The sequence below is a fragment of the Triturus cristatus genome, chromosome 12 (assembly GCF_964204655.1).
Source record: "Triturus cristatus chromosome 12, aTriCri1.1, whole genome shotgun sequence".
Classification (NCBI taxonomy): Eukaryota; Metazoa; Chordata; class Amphibia; order Caudata; family Salamandridae; genus Triturus; species Triturus cristatus.
The window spans coordinates 664,496,954-664,524,289 of record NC_140595.1 but is presented as its reverse complement, the minus strand read 5'-3'; the positions used below and the strand labels follow the sequence as shown (position 1 = coordinate 664,524,289).

The 27,336-nt window shown below is 48.6% G+C and overlaps 1 protein-coding gene across 2 annotated transcripts in view; it reads left to right on the top strand.

Annotated features, from left to right (window-relative positions):
• LOC146780066 (meckelin-like) overlaps window positions 1-27,336 on the top strand; it is a 400,358-nt gene that overhangs the window by 209,243 nt on the left and 163,779 nt on the right. For both annotated transcript variants that reach the window (XM_085637891.1, XM_085637890.1), the window contains exons 18-19: window positions 4,646-4,741; window positions 9,034-9,136. In XM_085637891.1, the coding sequence (XP_085494017.1) occupies window positions 4,646-4,741; window positions 9,034-9,136 (199 nt within the window). The remainder of the gene's footprint in view (window positions 1-4,645; window positions 4,742-9,033; window positions 9,137-27,336) is intronic.

The following is a 27,336-nucleotide window of genomic DNA, read 5'->3' as shown; positions in this document are numbered from 1 at the left end:
AGGAAGGACCCAGCAGAAACAAACGGTGGTTGTGCTTGAAAGACGCCCGCTCCACCGAGATAGTGTCCGTTATTTAAACTCCTCCGGGCGCGGGAGATGGCTTCGCGCTGCTTCCGGGGTGGTAACAAGGAGGGAGCCTGGGTATTGTAGTCTCTTCCTCCCTCCGCACTGCGGCCGCGGGATTGCAAACGCGGCGGCGGGAGGGAGGAGGCGGCAGGAACAGCTGATGTGGCACCGCTCAGGGAACAGGTAGCAAAGGAAGGACCCAGCAGAAACAAACGGTGGTTGTGCTTGAAAGATGCCAATCAATCAATCAATCAAATAAACTTTAGTCGGTTTTACATCGGAAAACCATAAAAGTCACACTGATACAGGTGCATAAAAACAGTAATAAATTAAAACATGATTAAGAAGTCAGAACCTCTTTCGCAATTCATAAATAAAAACCCACTACCCACCCACCCAAATTTATTCGAGGCCTTAAAGTGCAATGTACCAGAAAAGCATGACTTCCACATGTATTTACTTTATACCGCAAGGTAGATCAGCTAAAGCAATAAAACATACCTAGATCATCCAATGTCTACACATCCATACAGGCCCTAGATTTCACAGAAGCTTTTAAAAACCCTACTATAAAAATGATGCAGTCCTCTTTCAGCAGTTGAAGATACATAAGGGCAGGACGGGCCTGTCTAAAATTCATTCTTTTTAAAATGGGAACCAGAAAATACCTTCGGGGTTTCATACAACTTACATAGAAACATAAAATGCAGCAAATCCTGCGGAGACTGTCCGTCGCAGCCACAGGGAGCTAGCACTTGACCTCTGCTGTATCCCTTAGGCTTGGCTAACACAAGGTGAAACAGGCTCATCCGAAACCTAGTTAATAAAAACTTCTTGTGTGTTGATAGAAACCCCATAATATAAGGTTCAGTTGTCTGGGTTGTTTTGAGCATTAAAAGAATACGCACACTAGGTTTCAGCATCTCCTGCGCTTCCCTGTCCACTTTCCTTGAGGTCAGGAAGGCTACCCTGATTAATTCCACATCCTTCTTTACAATGGATTCAGGTTTACAAAATAAGTCACCGCGCCCTACCCCTTCCAAACTGCTTTTAATATACTTAAGCCAAAGAATTCGGGCTGCATTGTCGAGAGACATACACTCTCTTAAAATTAAATGGTTGAGAGTTAAATCTTTGTTCAGCCAGCACTTCAACCAAAAAATCAAGGGGCACAGTGCAAGGACATTGCTTAAGTAGGGAACCCCCAGTTCCTCATGAACCACTAGGTTAAAGGTTCCACGCGGAACACACAACAGGCGCTTCAGAAAGTCATTCTCCGCCACCTGAAGGGACTCCGCAGCAGTATATCTCCAGATTTCGCTACCATAGGTAGCTATGGCCATGCTTTTGGCTTGATAGACTTTCAACATAGCTCCTGTTGGTTTCTTCCCTATTTTGGAGGCAAAATTAAAAATTGCCGCATTTACCCGGGACAGGTCCCTCTTTTTCTTTGAGATTAAAGGACCCCATCTTAATTGGTCATCAAAAAGAACCCCTAAATAGGAAAATACGTTAGTACGGGGGATCTTAGCAGGGCCAACACTAAATTGGAAACTCTTTTTGGGATGTTGCCCCACTATCATTACATAGGATTTGGATTTATGTATTGCCAAGTCCCGATCAGTCATGAATCTAGAAAATGCTATTAAAAGAGATTGCAAGCCCATTGCAATTCTAGATAGAAGGACGGCGTCTTCCGCATATAGCAAGATGGGAATACCACGCCGCCCTACACATGGGTAATCAACTCCAGTTGCTCTTAGTACAGTCTCCAAATCATTGATGTAAAAATTAAACAAAAATGGAGCCAAAATGCATCCTTGCCGTACTCCCCTCTTAATCTCAAGGTCCCTAGTGACCTGAAGGTCCTGAGAAAACCTTACATTAGCCTTGGTTGATTTATGCAGGTCCTCTAGGAAATTAACAATGCTGTTATCCACCCCCATTGCCCTCATGGACTGCCACAATTTAACCCTAGTAACGCAGTCAAATGCGGAGGACAAGTCCATGAAGGCAAGACCAAAAGATTATGTAGAATAGGACCAAAAGATTGTCTTATAAATGCTCCCAAGGTGGTAATGTTACAAGCACCATGAGGACAGGCCACCGCATTGTAGAAGTTAATAAGGCCCCATCTAATGCCCCCTCTTTTGGCTGACAATGCCAGAATTCCTGGGTTTGTGGATGACACAACCTGAATCTGGCAATCAACAGCCACAGATATGTATACAGCTAGGCCACCCTTAGGTCTTCCACTCACCGAAGGGGTGGCTGGGATAAAAAAAGCCTTATAACCTTCTAAGAATAGGTCGCAATCCACTGACCATGTTTCTTGAAGGCTAATTACCAGAAATTGCCAGCCCTGTGATATTCCAAGATAAAAAGTTGTTGCATATCTCACCTGTGGGCCCCTCAACTACCTCTACTGGGGACTGGGTAAGTACAACAGGCTCAATCTCGGAAGGCGTGGAGATCCTTAGTCAGTCACACTACTCCAACCCGGTTAAGACCGAAAATCTATTATTTCGTTCCAGTGAGGGATCGACACCAGTTTGACCATCTGTTACAAAGGATGAGTGGGCCATAGAGGTAGGCTGTTGCCTAGGTGCTATTCTATTTGACCACCCACTTCGGGGATGTGCCCTGGGGATATTATCAAACATATCCCTGAGAGGGACTGGTTTGTAAAAAAAAGCCCAGAGGAATAACCCTGATACCAGATCCAGAAAGGGGAGTGAGGCAGATGTCCCTAGATAACATCCTGCCCGCAGTGTGGGGGTTGTCAAAGTTTACAATAACACAGTCACCCGTGCCCATTTTTCGCGAGCTCCCTATCCAACTCACCTTGCGGGCCATAAGAATATTTTCAGCCACACGGGCACCCAGAGTGGTGTTATATGTGAACCAATAAGTTAGTTTGTTTATCAGCTGCCCATAGTTCTCGCTAGCCCCTTGGGGGAGGGAGGGAACACTCCTCAAAACCACTACATAGGGGGTGGATTCCGGTGGGAGGTCGAAAACTGGGAGACTTGTTGGCTGTAACTCCCTTCTTTCTAGCCTCCCAACCCTTGAAGGCACAGAGGACCCTGCTCTTGTAGGGGACTGACGAGTGCGAGCTGGAATATCAAAACTACTAGGCATAATGTTGTTGGAGCTACTCTTATCTGTCACATCTCTGATTGCAGCAGAGCGCGCAGATGAACCTACCCCCGTACCTGATCCCCTAGTAGCGAATTGATCTCTACTAACATTTGCACTGAATGCCGGTGTGACCGGCGGTTTGCAACTAACCGTCCCCTCTAGTTTTAATAATCTAGCTTTTACTGAGCTTATTTTCTGAAGAATAGGATCCAATAAGGTAGACATCATAGTTTCAAGCCTGCCCCAGAAGTTCCCCTCCTGTGTGCCATCAGCGAACTGCCCTCTCGTCGTCTGGATCGTAGGGGTGGGGGGGCCCTATTTGGGATCATTTACAGGAATGACAGGTAGTGTTTTCTTTCCAATTGTTCTCTGAGCAGGTTTACTTGGTTTCAATAATCCTCAGCTCTTCCTTTTTTTGGAAGGGGATTCCTTAGTATGGGTTGGGCTCAATTTAGCTTTCTGCCCTCTGGTCGTAACTTTAGGTTTAACAGGGCTGGATTCTTGGTCAGAAGATGAACAGGAGGCAAGGTTTGTCACTGAATCCGGAACAACATATGGGGACTGACTAAGCCGGGATGGGGATACATCACGGTTGAATGCCACCAGAGATCCAGTGATTGCGGGAGTTAAAGAGAGTCTACCTTGCGAAGGTTGGGGCTCAAGAGATAACCTTCGATCTGTAAGCTTTATCTCAATAATGAAACTGTTTGACAAGTATTACATTTGCAGAATATCTTATTGTTTCCTGTCAAAGCTAACTGAAAAGGTTCATAGGGGTATATTTACTAAGTTTTAGCACCGGGTTTGCATCACAAGAGTGTCGCCATTCAACACAATCTTTTTTTTACTAATTTACTTTCCAGAAAATTACTCTAAAGTAGCGCAAAGCTGTGCATAACTCTGCTTTCAATTACTTAGCACCAAGGGGGCGTACCATGCGTGGTTAATGGGCGTTCCCATGCAACCATCCATGGTTTCTGATGCAAAGCCCTATTTATTTAAACAAGTAGACACGAGTAGACAAGGTTTAGCATCAGAAAATAGTGCCTATTTCAACTTGGTACTATCACGAAGAAATGCTTTAAATTCTTATTTTTTCTGACATTGCATATGTGCTGCACTGCACAGTTCACATGCAAAGTGGGAAAAGTTTTGAAGTTAGTCTAAGCCTAGTATAAAACCTATGCTAGACTCACAGAGACACCCTTGCACTATGGTGCAATGGTGTCTCCATGGCGCACAGCAGCACATTTCTACACCGTCACTAGGGAGAAGGGAGAAGAGTGCAATATTTCTGTATATATAGCACTCCCCTGCTCTCTCCTTCTCACAAAGCACAGTGCAGCATTTGCGGCTGCTGTACTGCGCTGCATGATAATGTAGTAAATTGGGGCCAGAATATCTCTCCAAACTCATGTTTCACTGTCTTCTTCCCTAGGGTCAGCGAGGCAGTGTGGATGTTACTGTGCCCCCTGCAGGTGGACAGGTAGAAAGAGACTTCACCATTTATGTGTCTTGCGCCTTTGCACTTAAGGTAAGAGGGGTTGGGCAAATTTTGTGAGGTGGTCCGGGATCACAGAGTTTTTTGCCAATGTAACTCTGGCTTAGGTTCCTATTGATATTATAATAATGAGATTGTAGCGCTCTCTCCCCCAATTTTATGTTGAGTTTTGTAAAGCAATTTCTTAACATAGTAGCATTTCACTGAGGTGGCTCCCTGACCCTGGGGTCTCCATATTGTGGTGTTGCTACTTCACTGAGCTAAGTGTAGGATTGTGTGTTGTCCCTGGTGTTGCAGGGTTATGAGGTGAGGGCAGCTGTTCTGTGTAGCCACCAGAAAAGCTGAGTTGGTGGTTAAAAGAAAGTCATGCTATGGAGTCAACAGTATTGTTGAATTTTTGAATGAAGTAGAACAACGCTATAGAATCAGCACTGTTGTAAAGTTATTGAGTGATGCAAAAAATTGCTACATTTCACCAGCCGTTGCTGGATAATGGAGGAAACAGCAGCCATTTGACAACATAAGTACTCATTCATTTGTTTTGGCAATGGGCAGCTACACTTAGTCTCATCCATGTTGAGGCCACTGGGTAAAGTGCGACCTTTCTTCCAGGGTAAAAGTGTACATGCAGCCATTTTGCAGAGTTAATGGTGCTGTAAAGCTACCGAGCAATTCTGTGTCTTGTTTGAAAGATATGTTTGGCAGGTTTATAGGGTGCACTAGAGTGATGCTGACATGTCAGTATAATTTTATAGTTATTGGAGGTGATAGGCTGCCTCCTGCTATAGTCAGCAATTTGGAGTAATTCAGTGAAGGCCATAATTGTTGCAGAGTCAACAGTGGTGAGGTAAATGGAAATAGCATTGCTAATGACAAAAGAGTTACCGATCTTTGGTGGCAGATTATCTGGCACAACTAAAGAAGTAAGGCTAGTCATGCTGTAGAGTAAGCCCACTTAACGAACTACAGCGTTAGTAGCAACCCTGCTGTGTATTCAACAGTGCTGGGGAGCCTTTGGTGATGTTCAGATTTGCTGCGCCATCACATTATTTTGATAATCAGATAATAAGCAACCATGCTGTTGAGTCCACAGTTTTACTTTGTTACTAGGAAAAGGGCCACCATTCAGCAGAAACAGACATGTTGCAAAGGTATTGGTTGAAACCAGACATGCCGTGTTGAGGTAACTATTTGAAGGGCAACAATGTTGTGGGGTCAAAAGAGTTACCGTGAGAAGCACATGCGCATTCTGGACTCAGCAGCATTGCAGAAATAGTGAAAGGACATTGAGACACTGGAATCAAGTGTTTATGGAAGATAGGCATCAGCAGTGTTGGAGGGTGGTTGTGTGAAAATGAGTCGTCCTATTGTGTTCTTGGGTATAAGGAGCAGCCATTGTCTGAAGTAAGCAGCTTTACATAGTTATCATTTGAATGAGTGGCCACGTTATTGAGCTCGCATTGTAGCAGAGTTATTGGGTGAGGGTTAATTAAACTGTGGAATATGTGGAGCTGAGGTACTTAGGTTAAAATCTGCAATGCTGCAAAGCCAGTAGTGCTGAATAGTCCTTGGGAGTCAGCAGCATTGCTGTGTTTATTGGGTGACCTAACAATGTTGCACAACTATTAACTAAATTGGCACTGAGGCGGCTTCATAGTTATTGGAGGAAAGGCAATCCAAAATGTGATGACATTGGGATAAAGACAGCAATGCTGGTGAGTCTGCAGTTTTGTGAGAGTTTTTACATGAAAGGCAGACTTGTTGTGCAGTCAACTGTTCTGTTGAATTATTGTGGGGAAGGCACCATTAATGTGAATAAAGACTGTAAATGCGAATGGCCAACTCACTGTACCCACAAGAGTTTCTGCTTGTTTGTGTGTCTGTGGCCCTCGTGCTTGCGCGTAAGCCTTATAAGGTCCTGACATCTCTGAACATGAACTGAACTGAACATTGACTATGAGGTTTACTACAGATCTATATGGGATCTATGCTTTAACAATAACCCCCCTTACAGAGAAAGCTCTAGTAAAGAAATACAGAATGACCTACTGGTAGCTGAAAAAAAGAAAGCTACGCATCTGCATTCATAGTTAAGCCACAGATGTGCTTTAATCTTGTCTACTAATTCCTGTGTAGATAATTCCACAGCACCTGTTGTATGCAACCTCGGGGTGATTAGCATTATTTGTGTGTAGTATCTAATTTGTGCATAATTAATGCACTTCTACTTTTACTAAAAGAAACACAGGCCTGGACAATGAATTATTATGCCTGTTGCTTGATTGTCTCAGTTCTTAACATCTACCACCCACACTGCCTCTCTGAGAAGCCTATGACTGCTGCGTCCTCACTGTGTACAAATGAAGCTCACCATCTGTCGCTCCTCAGATAGCCCAACCCAGCAAAGCCAGCTCTCCACTCTCCCCCTGTCCAATGAAGCCCTTTTACTCCCTGCCTGACAATGTCCCTTCCTCTCTGCCTTCCTCTGCCCTCAGTCCCTCACCGTGCCCTTCTCCACACCACTGAAGCCATCCTCCTGTACTGTCTGACTCTCCATGCCCCTGCAGCCACGCTCCTGCACAGTCCTCCTGCCCACATCCCTGCACCTACCCTTCTGCACAACTTACTTGGATGGTCACAACTTGCTGCATGATGTCCGGAGATCAGGCAAATGTGCAGGTTTATCTTCGCTGTGGCAAAGGTAGCTAAAGTAATAATCTTTGGAATCGGGATACAGAAAATCTTTGACACTCCTTTAAAAAAAAAAAAAAAAGATAATCTTTATTACATTTGTTGTTGTTAACCTCCCCCAACCCAAGCAGACAATTCATGTTAAAGTAGAACGAGTTTTGGTGTGTCTGGGCAAGATTCTGGATTTTTTTATGATTGATATAAATATCCAATTGATGCAAGTATATCAAGCGATGCCGGTGAAAAGTTTGTGCTTTTATTTGTTTGGCAGAAAAGAAAAGGGATGGCACAGCCAACACGTGTTTCGCCCTCTAAACGGCCATCAGGCCTAGGGCTTCTTCAGGGCGGGAGGTCAGGTAATGAGATATCAGTTTGGTTGCGAGGGTTTGTCAACCCGAAGATTCTATTGTCTTGGCTAATGCCGGTGGCGAAGGGTTTCTCAGGTCGTGGCGCGATCTCCCCCTGTCTCTGGGCCAGAATAAACAGAAGACAACATATGCTTATTATATGATGAGTAAGGGATGTGGATCTTTTTCCCCTCACCTAAAACGCAACAGACAATTCATGTTACAATCAATGCAGATCCAGCAGAGCGTAAAAATAGCATCATTCACCTTAAAAGAGATATTAAACAAAAGAAAATTCATCAGATAAAGTGCATATGATTTAAACCACACTATCACCTCTTCCCCAGTTCTTCCCCCTCCTATCCCTCTACCATAATTGAGATCCATTCAGTAACGGGTGCCCACACCCTTAACCCTCTTTTCCTAGCAACTTTACCTTTTCGTGCATATACTGCCATTTCTTTATGATACATGGCTATGAGAAGGGATAGGCATTGATGAAGCGAGGGCGGGGAGTGATCCAACCAGGCTGTCGCTAAACACCTTCTTAAGACAGTCATTGCGATAAACATAAATACCTGTGCCTGTTTTGCAACTTCTTCATTGTGAACCCTTAGTAATATAATTTGAGGAGTACTCTCTACATTTAGGCCCAGCTTTTCCTCCAGAAAATCAGTTATGTCCCCTTTCAACACCCCCAGAGCCACTGCTCAACTAATATTCCACCTTATAGGTGTGAAATACCCCCTCATGTTTTGTACTCACTGCATTTCCTTCCTGTGACAGGTTTAAATTCTTCTGTCCCATGATTCCCAAAGTCCACTGATTCAGTAGGCAACAGTTCAGAGGGTGGTCTTTTTTGTGCTGGACCCTTGTTCCAAACTGAAGGGCACATCTGTTTTTCCTCTTATCTCTGGCCATTTCTGTATTTATTCAGGTCTTGCTATAGCAAGTAGAAATGGCTCCTTCTCTAGGACATCTCTTAAATTTGTCTCATGCACCAACAAGACTTTTGTCTATTGGAAAAAATCATAACTTATCTAACAAGTTCAATATTTGTATTGTCAATTTTGTTCACACACCAAGCACCTTTTATTCACCCCTCCTCTGTGTGTTTTCACCAAACACTTTGGATGTTTTTCTGACCGAAACATTGGTTGCTTGTGAGAGCAATTTTTGTAAGAATACTCTTAATCCTCAAACACAAATGTGCATGATGTCCATAAGGATATTGTACTACAGGTGTAGGCTGTGAAAAAGTGCCTAACTGTTCCTCCTTTCTTTCAGGCCCTTGAACTCATTCACATGCTCGTGACTCAGTTAACTGTGTCCATATTTTTAATTGACTGGGAAAAGTCCAAAGATAGACCTTCGGGGAATGCAGAAAAAGGTAGAATGTATGACACTTCCTCCTGTATCAATTAATTTGCTTTCTCTTGTGCCCCTCTCTGCCCGAATTGATATGTGTTTATTCAGCTATTTTGTGTCAATAGAGCTGTTCAATACCACATGAGTGCCGCAAATTGTTACACAGGCACAATGGTCTGTGATTTTTTTGTAGGAGTCCAACATCTTGTGGTTATTTTCGATGCATTTCAATTCCAATATTTTGATAATTCATTGGGGCACTTGCCCGGCAGTGGTATTTGATAGACAGTACTATTACAAAGATGAATTAATATCCATGACATCTATTGGGGCATTTGTCCGATATTAGATACATCGATTTATGATTTTATCGTAAAGGTGATTCAATATATGTATATGATATAGTATAACAAATCTTATTTCTTGAATATTAAGAGACATGGATAGATGAGTATCAATCAGATATACTGTCTTAACATCGTATAATTTGTGTTATAATTGTGCCACTTTTATAGGATAAAACAAATGAATTTGTTGGCTACCCATGACCCCATTAATAAGGAATCTTATGGACGTTTTATGTAGACATTGAAAACAACAGTCAATAGGATGAAATATATAGTCTTTCTACTATGCCCATTGTCGTCTAAAGTGAAAGCAAATTTCTAAGAATATATTTTCTTGTTTGCAATAATTATTCAACTGAAAATTAATCATGTTGAGAGAATTGTAGAGACTTTGAATTGGACTATCACAAGACATACATCGTTTTTCTATGTCCATAATGATGTCACAAGTATTTAATGGGCATGTTGGGTTCGATACGCTAACTTGACAAAGGCCGTTACGGCCGAAATGCGCTATCTTGTGTGTGGAATTGGTGTGCCGCTTTCCTTCATCGAGTTGGACGGGATTTTGTGCAATAAGCATAGCGATATGTGGGTATCTATGATTACTTGGTGCTTACATAACAATTTCTTTCATTTTATCAAAAAGATATTCTAACACCTGAGAGCATTTGGGCCTGCTTCTCCCCCAGTTATGCATGCTTTCACATGGGCTGGTGGGAGGAGCAGATTCTAATGGCTGGACATGTTGAAGCTTGGGGAAAAAATGTAGTAATTTGGCTTTGTTACATTGATGATGTCTTTGTTATATGGGAGGGGACCACTGCTAGTGCGCAAAAATGTGTAGACAACATAAATGCGAATAATGTTAACCTTGAGTTTACTTCCCATATCAGTCCTTCTGAAATCTATTTCCTTGATGTCCATATTTATGCAGAGAACAATAAAATTAGATCCCAAATATTCAGAAAAACTACGGCAGAAAACTCTATTTTACACACTCGTAGTTTCCATCCTAGACATTTGAAAGACAGCATCCCCTATGGGGAAATGCTGAGACTGCGTAGAATCTGTAGTCAAATAATCACTCTAACCAAATGTCAAGATGAGGCCGCAACCAGATTCTCAGAAAGTGACTACTCTAGGGCAACTATATCTCGTGCCATCAAGCGGGCTAACAAGGAACGTAGAAAATCAATTTTATTTACGGATGATTGCGGTGATAAGACACAATGCAAAAACATCAGTCAAAACCACAATAGGGATGACAATATTATAAGACTAATTGTTCCGTTCGATAACCAACAACATAAGTTAAGAACAATTTTCAATAAACAATGGCCCATAATCCTAACTTATCCTCTTATAGGGCCGATTCTACCTAAAAAGTCCACTATCACGTTCAGAAAAGCTCCATCTATGAGTGATGCCCTAGTAACTAGTAGCCCAGCAATAATTCCAACTAGTAATTGGCTCTCTGACAAAAAAGGATTTTTCAAATGTCCATGGCTTTTAGTAACCGATAAAACTAAGTGCGTTTTATACATGCAAAACCGAGTATGCAGTCTACATTTTAAAGTGTACCTGTAAATATATCAGTAGCACAAAACTACAAGCACAGGCTGCGATGGGCAGGCACCCTGGAATAACTTTTGAGACAACTAGAAAGTCAATATGTTCTGAATCTAGATACCAGAATGCCAAATGGGTTGAATCTTGGTGAAGAGTAACATAATTTTCTATAGCAGCAGACTATTGCCATTTAGAAATACCACCATGAAAATGTATGAAGAGAGGTATATGCAATATATACCTGTGAGATATGTCAGATTAGACTCTAGCTACCTTACATCGTTATCCATAAAAAATATGCTGCTATTTAATTTTGCATTTTTATTATGCACTGCACTTTGTACACTAGGCACTTTATATAGCTGGAAGCTTTTGACATAGAGGTTTTGTGGGTCACTTTTTTGCCAACTCAATTATTGGCTACAACTGCAAATCATTTTCAGGGCAATATCAATATCAATATTTGCTATCTGCACAAACTTGCATAACAATCATTTTTCTTAAAATCTCTGACAATTGAGGATTCTAAGTAAGTTTGAAATAATTGTGGTAATTTAAATTTTTATCAATAATATATGTGATATTTTGTGGCAGTTTTTAATCCTCGTGTTTTAAGTATGTGGTTAATGAATGTACTGATTTCTATTTAGGCATTTTATATGTTTCTTTTGGTTATTGTCCTATCAATTTCTTGACGGCCTATTCATATTGCTTTATATGTGGCATCTGATGAGTTTTTATATTTATGCAGTTCTCAAAACTCGTCTCTTTGCTGTACAAATCATTGCAGTCTGTTTTCCACAAGCCATGAACTCTATTTGGAGTCTGCTTTCAGTGTTTGATACTTGCACTGTGTTACATGGGTAGCTTGGTAAAAACATAAAAAGAAACACCTCGTCACTGTATCTATACGTGAACAAGGCTCGGGGTGGGCGAAACGTGTTGTATCTTTTGATTATGAATTGAAATGAAGTCTGTGCCTGGCCTCTAATTTTGGATATCGGGAGTTCAAGTTAATATATTGTTAGAAATGGGATTTCTGGTTGGCTAAGGCTTGCGCCAAAGTCAGGCAGAAACCACCACTCTAGTCAGGGCAAGGAAGTTACACGCCAAAGATAACCCCTGCTCACCCCCTTGGTAGCTTGGCACGAGCAGACAGGCTTATCCCTGAGGCGATGTGTAAAGCGTTTGCGCGCGCACCCAGCAACAACACCCAAGGCCCACCACAAAGGAAACTCCACACAAGGTATTCTATAAAAATAACCTTTGTATTATACACAACACATTAGATAAAAACACACACTCTACAATGTGCCAACAGGCACGGGCAGAATTTACAAGGGATTATATGTACAGGGGACAGGGCCACCTGGACCACTGTCAGGAATTAGCACTTTTTAGAACATAGGAATAATACTGTAGTACAAAATAGCAAATGTAGCACACAACCAGTAACTACTGGTGTCAGGTAAGCACCACCTACGCAACCCTAACCACCTTAGGACAATATTGCGCAGGGAATCAGGACCTCACTAGCACCACCTGTACTAGGGAGAAAACAACCACCTAAGTATCACAATACCTGTAGGGGTCTAAGCACATAAACGCATGATGCATAACATTCAGAGGTGTAAACACAAGGGAAAATACAATTGCGCAAGAACTCACATTAGCCACCACCTGTGGCAGTCCCTAAGCCAACTGGCCGTGAAGGGGCAAGGGCGCCCTGTGTCCAAATGTTAGGGCAAGGCTGCGCAAGCTGCGCCAGCCAACACACAGGGGCCACAACCTAAACGTTGCAGCTGCCCACTAAGTGCGGGGCAGCTGTAGGACAAGGATGGGGCCAACACTGGAGCCTGGCAGGCTCTGTCCACGGACTTTCCCCTGAGCCCCTCTGGGCTCTACACAAAGGACTGGCCCCTTGGAGCCTCGCTGGGCTCAAACACAAGCAATGCCCCTGAGCCTCGCAGGCTCTATACAAACAATGAGCCGTCGTGTTGTAGTGCTACTCGCACTCGAGACCAGTCATGCCCACGTTGGAGCCTTCACGGCTCTTTAACCAAAGAAAATGCCCCCTCGAGCCTCGCAGGCTCTCTCCACAAAGATTGCCCCTCTCGTTGGAGCCTCGGGGCTCGGGAACACGTTGGGGCGGCCCGCTGCCTTCCGGGGCCGCCCGACACTCGCACTGCCCTGGTGCCTGGGGCAGGCACGACAGAAATGCCCCCACTGCCGTTAGAGTCCCACACGGGGGACTCTTTCACACTGCTGCCCCCGTAACGAGGCGTCCCGCACTTAGAGCGTTGGCGCTTTCCCCACTCGGCCCCCACTCACCGGGACGGCTGCTCCGGTCTCGGCAGCGCTGCTCTTCCTTTCGCCCGGGCCCCCTCCTGGGACCCGGGACTTGGGGAGCGGAGCCTGCCGGGCTCCGAGCTTCCGGATACCTCTCTCCTCCGGCCAGTGCAGGAGCGCGAGGTGAGCTCTCGTCGCTTCCTGCTTCCAGGTCCCGCCCACGTCCCAGTCAGCGTTGCCTGACTTCCTGGGCTGCGGCGGTGAGTTGCGATCGTGGTGACGCGGGGTGGGCACCCGCGAGGGGGGTGAAATTCACTACGGCAAGGTCCCTGGCGGGGTGGGCACCTGCTAGGGATATTAATTTACCAATAAGCGGGTTAGGCTCCCGCAAGCACCACAATGCGGGGTGGGCACCCGCTTTGAAGAGGACGGAAATAGCAGGGAATCCCTACATCGGGGTTCCCTCGCCGATCATTGCAGCGCCGCGCTGCTTGGCCACAAATAAAGCGCTCCCAGCGCTAGAGGTGAAACCCAGAGCGCTTCCAGGCACGCAGGAGAAAGAAAAGCGCTTCCAGGCGCTTAGGGGTGCAAATAAAGCGCGCCCAGCGCTTTAAAGCGGATAACAGCAAAGTCCAGGACAGTTCTCCCTTGCAGGCAGCAAGGCAGGGGTGGGGGGGGGCAAGGCTGGACCCAGAGCCAGCTCACTGGGCCTCCAGGCAGGGAGGTAATCCAGGTGGCGGTCCTCTGGTCCAGCAGCAGCAGCAGCCCCCCTCAGGTAAGATCCTGGCAGAGAACAGTTTCTGTGGGGACACAGCCCCATTTTTATACAGCAAAAGTCTTTGTTCTTCGTTCAGGGTGAGGGGGAAAACCAGTCGCAGCTGGTTGGGGAGCACCCTTGATGTGCTCAGCCCCTCACTCTATTCACTGGCAGGGCTAGGGTCGTCAGTCGCACCACAGGGGGCGGAGCCAGCATTGTGTGTGGAAAACCCTGCCCTATTCAGGACCCAGGTGTACTCCTCCCACCCATCTAGCTGCTGATCTCCCCATTCACCACTGGGTGACTCATCCTGACTCGGGGGAATCCCTAGCCCGTCACATGACATGACCAGCCAATCACGCGACAGACACACTGCACACAGAAGTGCCCACTTCTAGAAGTGGCACTTCCACACTAGGTACATGCACGCCGCACACATCATCGCGCAGCATTCACTCCCACGAGTCCGCACATACCAAACTCGGGCCTGCACACCCCACGCATCAGGAACTACTAGGGACACATACATTCCCCATGCATTCCTATGGGAGGGCAGGCCTATCTCACCACATGCACTCAGAGCACGCACGCACTTTACCCTGGGACACAGGGAAAGTGCGCAGAAACCAAAAAATTACCACACCAAGTCACCAGTAAAAAGCAAAAAAAGTTCAGGGGTGAACCTGCCAGAAGGGCCAAGTCCAACACAACCCCCTTCCAGCCAAAACGCAGGGCAGCCCAATCACCACCGTGATGGACTTCCCTGCTTGGGGCGATAGAACACGGACGCGGGCCCGCAACTGCAGGGACACCCTCCGGTTCTACGCCACGGTGAACTCATGGAATTCCTTCTAACACCACTGTCTGGACCAACTGGGCTACCCCACTGGTACTCCCAAGCTGTCCGCGGCCAAGACCAGGCCCTAGGCCACCCTGGTGCCACCGGTCTTTGCCTAATCACAGAGTGGGGGGTAGTAACCCCTGGCACGTAGCGGCCATTCTCCACTCTTCCTGTCTGCAAGACAGGACTAGACTGCCACTGGTTCTCCAGCCTAGGGTCTACACCCTCAGGCGGACCAGGAGTCTCAGGGAAGGCTCTCCTCCCCCTACCTCTTCTCCTAGGGTTCCTCCTCCTCCGGCGAGGGGTACACCTAGAACGCCATTCCAACCCAGGGTTTAACCCCTCAGGTTGTACCGGGGCCAGAGGTGGGCTCTCCCACCCTCTGCACCCCCTTCCAGAACCCTGCTCCCTACCAACTGGGGCGGTACCTCTGGAAGAAGAACCGGTCGGGATGCTGATTACAGACGTCCCACCCTTCAGGTCAGGCTGATCCCGAACCTGGCCTTCCAACCTCCGGCCTAGAACCTTTGGTGGAATAATTGCCTGGCACTCCAGGACTTCTGGGGATTTCCACTCCATCCCTCTGAGGCTATCAAATGACACATATGTCGAGCGACTGTCTGTCTGGCGCTGATCTCCCGTCCCCTGTCCACCTGACAGTGCGCGGAGATCCCCCAGAACAGAAGTGGTGCCACCCTGGTCACTACACGGGATCCTAGCCCAACTGGGTAGTCCCTGACCCACAGGCTCTTCCACTGGGGAACTCATCCCCCAATCACTCCTCACACTGGACTCCTGTACCCTCCCTACCGGAGCGGTACTGCCAGACTCTAGAACCACAGGAGCCCTGGTTACAGGTGCTCCAGGTCCTCTACACACTAAGAGATCTTCCTCAAGTGGAGTAACAGGACAGCCTAGGTCCCCAACTTGGTGTTCCATCAAGAAACCATCCAAGTCCTGAGGCAGGGTTTCGTGCGTCTGGGGACCCTCGGTCACCCTCTCACTCCTGCTCCACTGAGCCAGGCAGTGAGCCCCTACACCCTCCTCGCTATCCTGGGACCTAGCTGGGCTACACTGAGCCTTCTCCACCACGCTGGGCTGGAGGATCTCTGAACCACTACTGTTGGAATTACTCTCTAATGACACTAGAGGACCTCTAGCACTTTCCCAGTGCTCTGCTTCCTCTGCAAGCTCCCAAGGACAAAAAGAGTCGTACCTCTGCAGGTGTTGGCGCAACCCTGGAGAACAACTACTGAGCATCTGCTCTTTGATAATCATTTTGATCACTGCCTTCAAATCCTCTTCCGGGTTAACCATCAGCCATTCCACCAGTGCATCCTGACAGTCATCCACAAACTCCTCCCAAGACTGGTGAGACAGCTTCCTACTGCCCCTGAATTTCAACCTTAACTCCTCCTCCTGGGAAACAGGTACCAGACTGGGGGAACTGGGACTGGGATTTCCTACACTGGAACCTATCTGGCTGCTACCACTGGACTCAATCCTCCCTGGGGAGTCCAGAAAACCACAACTGCGCTCCGGGGATAACCTACCCTCCAGAGCTAGTTTCTCTCTGGCAAAGGCCCTCTCAGCCTCCGCCATCTGTCTTTTGACCTCCAGCTGCGCCATTGCCTGGGCATGCTGCAAACTGAGCTTTTCTAACGTCAGCTGGTGCTCCCTTTCTTTCCTCCTATCTTCCCACTCCTCTGGGGACAGGGAAAGGGATGGGGTGCTGCCTCCTACGCTGGACCCAGCAAGGGACTCCCTACCTATGGGGTCTTCACTCTCTACTGGCGTCCAGGTATTGTCATCCTCTACCTCCTCTTCTGACTCTTCAGGGCTCCCCACAGACTCACCACCCTCCAGGTGTGAGGCCCGGGCCCTTTCCATACTGTGCTCAAGATCCCATGGACCCTTTTGCCATAGGACCAGGTGGTCCTGAAGTTCGTACAGAGTGTCGGACTCTCCCTCTGTACAGTACCTTTCTAACTCCTGCCTCTGGCGCCAAGCTAGCTCATAGGGATCACAAGCAGGCTCCATTCTGGCGGACGTTATGGTAAAAATTATACAGGGAACCTAGGGGTCTGAGCTTAACACAGGAGTACACAATTCACAAAGGATTCAGCAAGCTCTCTATCCCAGAGAACTCACACTCACTTGCCTAGTGCCACACACCATCCATCCACACACACAACCCTCCCCTCGGACTGGTAAGGCAGTTTCTACCACCCCTGATTCCTCAACCTGACCACCACGTGACACAGGTACCAACTCTGGGCGCAGGGCGGGGGACAAATGTACTGGACACTATTACGCTGCCACCACTGGATCCCACCCTCTGGTGAATCCAGAAACACAATGCACTAGGGGGATGATCTACCCTCCCGAGCTAGGGACACCTAACTCACAGTGCACAAGAAACACATTTCCAAAGAAATGACAATTAAAAACAATCTTAGAACAATAATCCCTATACCATGTGATTTATCTAAATGCAGAGTTTTGTAGTGCGGCCAGTTGCCGCTGCGGTACAGCGCAAACGCAAGTCCAAATCCCACCGCTGATCACCAATGTTAGAAATGGGATTTCTGGTTGGCTAAGGCTTGCGCCAAAGTCAGGCAGAAACCACCACTCTAGTCAGGGCAAGGAAGTTACACGCCAAAGATAACCCCTGCTCACCCCCTTGGTAGCTTGGCACGAGCAGACAGGCTTATCCCTGAGGCGATGTGTAAAGCGTTTGCGCGCGCACCCAGCAACAACACCCAAGGCCCACCACAAAGGAAACTCCACACAAGGTATTCTATAAACATAACCTTTGTATTATACACAACACATTAGATAAAAACACACACTCTACAATGTGCCAACAGGGACGGGCAGAATTTACAAGGGATTATATGTACAGGGGACAGGGCCACCTGGACCACTGTCAGGAATTAGCACTTTTTAGAACATAGGAATAATACTGTAGTACAAAATAGCAAATGTAGCACACAACCAGTAACTACTGGTGTCAGGTAAGCACCACCTACGCAACCCTAACCACCTTAGGACAATATTGCGCAGGGAATCAGGACCTCACTAGCACCACCTGTACTAGGGAGAAAACAACCACCTAAGTATCACAATACCTGTAGGGGTCTAAGCACATAAACACATGATGCATAACATTCAGAGGTGTAAACACAAGGGAAAATACAATTGCGCAAGAACTCACATTAGCCACCACCTGTGGCAGTCCCTAGGCCAACTGGCCGTGAAGGGGCAAGGGCGCCCTGTGTCCAAATGTTAGGGCAAGGCTGCGCAAGCTGCGCCAGCCAACACACAGGGGCCACAACCTAAACGTTGCAGCTGCCCACTAAGTGCTGGGCAGCTGTAGGACAAGGATGGGGCCAACACTGGAGCCTGGCAGGCTCTGTCCACGGACTTTCCCCTGAGCCCCTCTGGGCTCTACACAAAGGACTGGCCCCTTGGAGCCTCGCTGGGCTCAAACACAAGCAATGCCCCTGAGCCTCGCAGGCTCTATACAAACAATGAGCCGTCGTGTTGTAGTGCTACTCGAACTCGAGACCAGTCATGCCCACGTTGGAGCCTTCACGGCTCTTTAACCAAAGAAAATGCCCCCTCGAGCCTCGCAGGCTCTCTCCACAAAGATTGCCCCTCTCGTTGGAGCCTCGGGGCTCGGGAACACGTTGGGGCAGCCCGCTGCCTTCCGGGGCCGCCCGACACTCGCACTGCCCTGGTGCCTGGGGCAGGCACGACAGAAATGCCCCCACTGCCGTTAGAGTCCCACACGGGGGACTCTTTCACACTGCTGCCCCCGTAACGAGGCGTCCCGCACTTAGAGCGTTGGCGCTTTCCCCACTCGGCCCCCACTCACCGGGACGGCTGCTCCAGTCTCGGCAGCGCTGCTCTTCCTTTCGCCCGGGCCCCCTCCTGGGACCCGGGACTTGGGGAGCGGAGCCTGCCGGGCTCCGAGCTTCCGGATTCCTCTCTCCTCCGGCCAGTGCAGGAGCGCGAGGTGAGCTCTCGTCGCTTCCTGCTTCCAGGTCCCGCCCACGTCCCAGTCAGCGTTGCCTGACTTCCTGGGCTGCGGCGGTGAGTTGCGATCGTGGTGACGCGGGGTGGGCACCCGCGAGGGGGGTGAAATTCACTACGGCAAGGTCCCTGGCGGGGTGGGCACCCGCTAGGGATATTAATTTACCAATAAGCGGGGTAGGCTTCCGCAAGCACCACAATGCGGGGTGGGCACCCGCTTTGAAGAGGACGGAAATAGCAGGGAATCCCTACATCAGGGTTCCCTCGCCGATCATTGCAGCGCCGCGCTGCTTGGCCACAAATAAAGCGCTCCCAGCGCTAGAGGTGAAACCCAGAGCGCTTCCAGGCGCGCAGGAGAAAGAAAAGCGCTTCCAGGCGCTTAGGGGTGCAAATAAAGCGCGCCCAGCGCTTTAAAGCGGATAACAGCAAAGTCCAGGACAGTTCTCCCTTGCAGGCAGCAAGGCAGGGGTGGGGGGGGCAAGGCTGGACCCAGAGCCAGCTCACTGGACCTCCAGGCAGGGAGGTAATCCAGGTGGCGGTCCTCTGGTCCAGCAGCAGCAGCAGCCCCCCTCAGGTAAGATCCTGGCAGAGAACAGTTTCTGTGGGGACACAGCCCCATTTTTATACAGCAAAAGTCTTTGTTCTTCGTTCAGGGTGAGGGGGAAAACCAGTCGCAGCTGGTTGGGGAGCACCCTTGATGTGCTCAGCCCCTCACTCTATTCACTGGCAGGGCTAGGGTCGTCAGGCGCACCACAGGGGGCGGAGCCAGCATTGTGTGTGGAAAACCCTGCCCTATTCAGGACCCAGGTGTACTCCTCCCACCCATCTAGCTGCTGATCTCCCCATTCACCACTGGGTGACTCATCCTGACTCGGGGGAATCCCTAGCCCGTCACATGACATGACCAGCCAATCACGCGACAGACACACTGCACACAGAAGTGCCCACTTCTAGAAGTGGCACTTCCACACTAGGTACATGCACGCCGCACACATCATCGCGCAGCATTCACTCCCACGAGTCCGCACATACCAAACTCGGGCCTGCACACCCCACGCATCAGGAACTACTAGGGACACATACATTCCCCATGCATTCCTATGGGAGGGCAGGCCTATCTCACCACATGCACTCAGAGCACGCACGCACTTTACCCTGGGACACAGGGAAAGTGCGCAGAAACCAAAAAATTACCACACCAAGTCACCAGTAAAAAGCAAAAAAAGTTCAGGGGTGAACCTGCCAGAAGGGCCAAGTCCAACACATATATATATATATATATATCAGCTTCTGAACCACAATCCTTTAAGGTGTAAGAACCAAGCACTCACGGGGCGAGTCCATAGATTTTTTATTTTCGGACGCTTACTGCAACCAGACGCGTTTCGGCAGTCACCTTTGTCGATGGTGATTCAGGCGCTCCGGAAACGGCCACATTTTATTTCCTTCAATGCCGACTACTTACAACATAAAGAGCGGACTTTACGCCATGCAATAACAATGCCATATTGGAATATCCCAAATGCGGCACACAATTTTTTGCCTGATATTTGATATGATTCAGCTGGAAGTGCACTGGGTTCCTGCTAACCAGGTCCCCGATGCGAAATCTCTTTCCCAAAAACTGTACAATTGTTTCCCCAATTGGCAATACCTTTAGCACTCTCTGTAAGTCCCTAGTAAATGGTACCCCCAGTACCTAGGGTCAGAGGTGCTAAACAGAGTCCCTAAGGGCTGCAACACGAATTGTTCCACCCTAAGGGTCACCTCACCAAACACATGCAAAGCTGCCATTGCAGGCTGTGTGTTTTGGTGCAGACAAAAGTGAAAACACAACATGAAACAAATCCCTGTGTGCCATGTCCTCTAACAATGCATGTAATATTTGTAATTACCCCTACAACATGCCTGACATCCCTAAGGCAGGGTGCCTAATATTACTTGTGAGGGTATACCTATAATAGCAGATTTGCCCCTGTGTTGGTCGGTTCCATTACTACCAGTGCAAGTAACCAGGGAAGCCATTTTAAGGCATGTGCTGGATACTGGTGAAAACGAGTTCTCCAGCTACATGATGGCTTCACTGAATAGAAGGATGTTGGGTATCAAACATCTTGTATTAGTAAACCCAAAATTATTCCAGTGTTGGATTTATTAATACATGGACACAGAAGGCACCTTAGAGGTGCCCCCTGAAAACCTAGCAGCGCATGGTGTGTTGGCTGACTGGTTTCTACCAGCCTGCCTTCAGAGACTGAGCCCCAAGGGTGAGGGCCTTTGCTCTCAGGAGGTCAAAAACAATGCCTGCTCAGGAAATGGTGTTTATACCTCCTCCCACTGATTAGCATTCTAAAGCGGGGGAGCTTCAACAAAGCTCCTGCCTTTGAAATGTGAGCCTGGCTCCCCTCACAGGAGGGGAAGCCTGACCCCCTTTGGTCAGAGCCCTTTGGCACCTGGACAGGCGGGAACATTAGCTAGTCTGGTAGGTATGCCACCCCTAGGCTAGTACCACCCCTAAACTGGCCTAATCTGAGGTGGACACGATTTTTCAGAAGTGGCCATATTTTTTATATAAAACATAGGAATTCTGGGACAGGTTTATGCTCACTTCCCACACAAAGTATATAGGGGCGCAGTGACCCCAAGGGTCAGTAGCCCATTGGCCACTCCCCTAAATTCAGTATTTAGGGGAGCCGTTGGCACCAGAAAATCAGATCCTGCCAAACTGAAAGAAGACAGATGTGAAGAGTAGCAACTGCAAGAACATAACACCCAGCAAATGACTTGGTGCCAGCCCTGCTGGTCTGCATGCTGACTTTGACAATTGCACCAAAAGACGACTTGTCCTGCAGATGCTGAGTCCCCAAAGCCCAGGAGACCTGTCAGCACGTCACCCAGGAACCAATACCTCCCAAGAAGTACCGGACCTGCATCCTTGCAGACCTCCAAAGACTCCTAAGAGGACTTTGTGACCACAGAAACCAGACGCCTGAAGACACCAATGCACCGGTCGCTTCCAGTCCAAGTTAAAGTAGGCCAATGGTATCATTGTTGTCCCTCAGCCTTCCAGAGACTGAGTTCATCATGGTTTCGCCCCCAGTGAACTCTCTGACATCGCCTGGAGCCTCTGCATTCAGGCTCACTCTACCGTGACTGCTCCCAGAAAGAAAAACCTGACGCCTAAGGACACCTCTGCACCCGTCACCCCCAGGCCTTTGAGAAGAGGACCAAAGGTGTCCCTATGTCTCTGAGTATCATGATGCCTGAGCCCCCCTGTTGGTTCAACCTGCCTGGCCCTACCAGTCAAAGCCTGCAGCCTCTTTTCGAAAAGACCAATTTCCATAGAGTCTCACTGGGCACCCGACAATATTTTGCACCTATGCAACTGGCCACTCTAGTGCCGCTGGTGGTGTTCTGCTGGTGCTGCCTTTGACCTTGCCCACCACTAACCCTAATTCCTAGAAACTGTTTCTGTAAGTCGCTGTCGTGTACCTGAATACCGCACTTGCTTTTACTCCCATAGGATAACATTGCAGCTTCTAAAAATTGCATTGTTTACTTTTTGAAATCAAAAGAATTTCTCTTGAAAAACGTACTTAAATGAACAAATTGATTCTGGTTCCTAAACATATATAAAGATTTTGATTATTTTTTCAATTGGTTTGGATCTCCTTATTGAGTCGTCTCACTTATTGACTATTGTGCGTTTCCTGCTGATGCCTTGCACTCCTCTCTGAGAAGCCTAAGGCTGCTCGACCACACTGCCCCCTAGAAGAGCACCTGGGGATTGCTAGAGCAAGCCCCTGGACTCTTTGCATGATATCTAATTTTGATATATCATATTAAGAGCCAGCTCCCTATAGTATGCCAAGTAGTATTGTAGAAGCACTATTTCAATAGTCATAAATGCCTTTTTGAACAAGCCTCAAGGAGTTTAGACATTTCAACGTAGTATTGTGGTTGACATGAGGCAGTTGGGGGGCATGGCTTGCGGTGACTGAAGAGGACCGCTCTTTAGAGCGGCTCTGCCGGACGGTTCTCACTGATCCTGCATAAATCCGGTAAACCATCCATTGCAGGGCCAAGCGGCACAGTAATGAAATGAAATGAAAGGGGATTTATAAAGCGCGACTGTAGGAGGAGCCGTGCCAAAGACACCTTGGTGGGCCGAAACAGACCCGAAATTGGAGGAAGACCCAGAGAGGCCTACGTCGGCCTGTAAGCCCCGGACTCAAGTGGTGGAGCTCTGGGCTGCGCCGCGGTCACAGGAGGGCGGGGCCGGCCCTGATCAGGACATGGAATGCTCCGTCAGATCTTGCCGGGGGAAGAACGACCCTGCCTCCGATCACATCAGCCAAATTGGAGGGCAGAGATACTGTCACGCACCAGGGCAGACGAGGGCTGACAATCTGTGGCCCACTGAGGAGCGGAGAGAGAGGGATTGAGGTCCCACTCCCATGCGCTTATCGATGTGAGACCCAGGCAGAGTGCGGGATCAGAGTGGATGCGATCTGTGGGGAGGAGTGTCCTGGACTCGGACGGGTGCAAGTAAGACCCCGGCGACTCTCCTGAATGGGGAGGCCAGACTACCTCACTCTCGCCCCGGATGAGGCCTCCTAGCACATTTGGAATATCATGGTGGTGAGGAGAAGCCCAGTCAGACTCTGGATTAATCGGATGCAACAGCTGGGCGCGGTGTTAGACTGGTGTCAGCAGAGGAGGGGGTCCGAGCTGTAGCCTGCTGTGGGGAAGGCCTGGATCACCTGAAGAGCTGTAGAGCTTGATTGATGTGCCTCCAGGACTGATCGTTGCTGAGGAGACCAGGTGGGGTGGGTGGGGAGTACTGGGGGTAAGAAACCCGACAGGCCACCAGGAGAGGGATACCTATCTGGGCAGATACTGCTCTCTGGGCTTTCCGCTCCTCCCTCGTGGGTTGCACTTAAACCCTTGGAGCTGGGCCCTGGGGGATTTGCGAAGCTCCAAAATGACGGGTGGCAAGGGGCCACGGAGTGTCCAGTAAACAAAACTAGATAAATACAACCGGCCGAGGGAGGCACACTGAGATCTGTGATGATGGTAGCTGGACTGGACCCGGTGCCTTCATCTCCCCCTTTTGCTTATGAACTCACTCTGCAGGACGTGATGGCGGCTCTGCAGGGAGTTCGGTCTGACTTGGCCGGTAGGATTGATTTGGTGACAATGGAGGTCTCGCTGCTAAGGGCTGACTTGAGTAATAAGGGAGCCCGGGTGAAGAAGGTGGAAGGGGTCACGGCTGGCCTGGCGGTGGACACAAAAGCTTTCCAGAAACAAGTTCAGGACCTCACCCTCGCAACCAGGGCGCTGGAAGCCACGCTGTAGGACCAGGAGGGCCGCTCCCGATGCAATAATGTTCAAATCATCGGAGTCCCAAAGAGAGCGTAGGGGCCAGCAGTAGATCTATTCGTGGAAGATCTCGTACTGAAATCGCTCCAGCCCCATGGACTGTCAGAATGCTTCTCTGTGGGGCAGGCCCACAGGGTCCTGGGTACTCGACAGCAGCCGGGAGCCCTGCGGCGCCCCATCATAGCCCTAATATTTATTTATTACAACCAAGATGTGATCCTCTAGGCTGCCCAGAGTGTCCCCCGGCTCAAATATGAAAATGTTATCACCTTTTTCCCAGGCTTCACCATAAACGTGCAACAGGCATGATGAACCTTCTTTGAGGCGAAGAAGGCCCTCCGGGCAAAGGACATCAAGTACTCCATGCTCTTGCCTTCAATACTCAACGTAACAGCAGATGGCAAGGTGTGGAGGTTCTCTACCTTGGAGGAGGTGTGGGACTGGCTGGATGGCTGGAGGATGGCGGGACGGCCACGATGCACACACAAAGGCAGTAATACGGTGGGAAAGGCTGCGGACGGACATGACAATGGACAACAGTGCAGGGCCTCCTCGCCGAGTTGGCTCTACCATAGCCCAAGGGAAATGAGGATGTAACCTGGAGCACCATCGGATATGATCACGCCAGTGAGCAACCCACACAGACCAGTGGGCCAGGTGCAAGGGCACTGCCCAAAGCAGCAGAGCCATAGAGTGAGACTGGACATGCAGCTAAGAATACAGTTTTACTTTTTACACATTTAACTTCCTCACAGAATGTGGGTTTGAGTTGTATTATGATAATGTTGTTGGCACATCAATCCTCTACGTGGGGGCCTCCATGTGGCTTAAGCTCACCTGATTTTTGTAGTTCTGTTATGGGATGACAGGCGCTCTGCAAATTGGGGGCAGAGGGGAAGGTTTTGTGCCCACTGTGCAGGGTAGCAGGGAGGGGGGAGTTATGTGTTACGGGGTTAAATGGCCACACTTCAGATGGCGTTGTTTTATTATTCACTATGAGATTTTGCTTGGCATACATTGGGGACAGGATGGTTTGGTGGAAAGGGACTATTGAGTGTCGCCGTCCTTGCCATAAGGGTGAGCTCCGAATGGGTTTTCCCTAAACGATCCTTATGACTTCTTCGGCCTGTTTCGTGACTCCTCTGACACGGCCCCCTGCGCCCACCTCTGGGGACCGAGACTTGAGTATCATGGCCTGGAACGTAAATGGACTCCGCAATAAAATTAAACGCACAATGGTGTTACAGTATCTCCGAAGACACGCACGGGACATTGTCCTGTTACAGGAGACACACTTGAAAGGTAACACCTGTAAAGCTCTAGACAGGTTTCTGACACATGCAAGGTTCACGACCGGGTCACAGGGAGAGGGAATATTGGCCAGAACAACCCTTCCTCTTGTTCCCCGTAGGGTATGGCATGATCAGATGGGCAGATATGTGGCAATTACCGGGGTGTGGAGGGCCGAGACCTCAATTTGTGTTTGGTGTACTTGCCACCCAGGATGCATGCCAACACCTTGCCTATGCTTCGTACACTGCTCCTGGAGCTCCCATTTGGTGTTCTGGTGCTGGGTGGGGACATGAATGTTGTTATGGACCCTGCGTGGGACAGGGTGTCAAGCTCGGGGAGAGAAGTAGGAGCAGGCTCCATGAAGATGTTTGCAGAGGCCCTTGGGCTAGTTGATCTTTGGCGCGAGCATAATCCCACGACTAAACAATACACTTTCCATTCGGCACCCCATGGGGGGTACTCCCGACTGGATTACATACTGACGCGCTCTACTGACGTGGGTTGCTTTCGGGGGGTGACACAAAGAGCCTGAGGTATATCTGATCACTCCCCTTTCAGGTAATAACCCCATTTCTTACACCTGGTATCCGGTATCAGATCCTGAGAGTCCCGGGACAGACAAAGTGTATTGGGCCTCGACTATAACTACTGGGGTATTTTGCCAATGGTGTCCTGGGGCGTCTCTGTTGTGGAGCCCTCAACAGGCACTTGAGGATCACAAACTACTTCCTCAAGCCCAAGGCTGCCCAGACCACACATCATGAGTGATTGGACCTGCCCGGAAGGTTGACTTATGTACATCTAGGGCACTGGTCCTCCCTGGTGGCAAAGATTCTCAAAGTGGGAAGTGCCACACCTAATCCCTCTCTTGGTAATCCCCGGACCCGAGTGCTCCCTGTGGGTAATGTCAAAGTCCCACCATGGGCAAATCACATACAGTGGTAACCCCGAGCCTCAGGCTAGTGAAGCAGAGACAGACATGCCACACACGAGCAGAGCTTGGTGGATTTTGCTCCTGGCTGGAGTGTTAGTTTTAGGACTCCTGGCTTCTATAATTTGGCATTTTTCTTTCAACTTGTAGCACATCACCCTGTGGTCCTCAAGGCAGGTTACACTCCTTCTCTGCACTCCCCAGTGTAGGTGTTTAAAAGTTGAGGTGGGGCGTTCTAGAAGGCGGATGTCTCTCTAAAGAGGCCACATCATCGATTCACCCCCCCCCTTCCATCCCACATTGCAAGTTGAGAACTTTTAACATGTCAAAATCTACTCCACAGCACCTCTACATCTTTTAGCCCCACCCCAAATGACACAGCAAACCGGTCTTTTCCCTCCAAAATCTTAATGGAGAGCCTCTTCTGTGAGTGGTGCAAGAGGTATGGCTGCCTCTCTTTGTTTTGTTGGGGCAGGAAATGCCCAGGGTTGTCAGTGACTGTGGGTTAATTAGTCCTTGCGGACCCCCCCTCCCCCCCCCCCTCCCAATACTCCTTGTTCCTCAGGAACAGGTTTAATCCTTTCCAAATTATGTCTATTATATGGGGAAGCTTTCGTTTCCCTGCTGGCCAGAAAAGTAATTAGTTTGATTGGATTTAAAGATTTATAGAGCACAACATACGCTGAGAAAAAGCTTTTAGGTTCTGTTCACTTGACCAGAAAAGGAAGCTAAGGAGATAACAGAGGTGAGAAACCAATCCGCGAGAAACTCC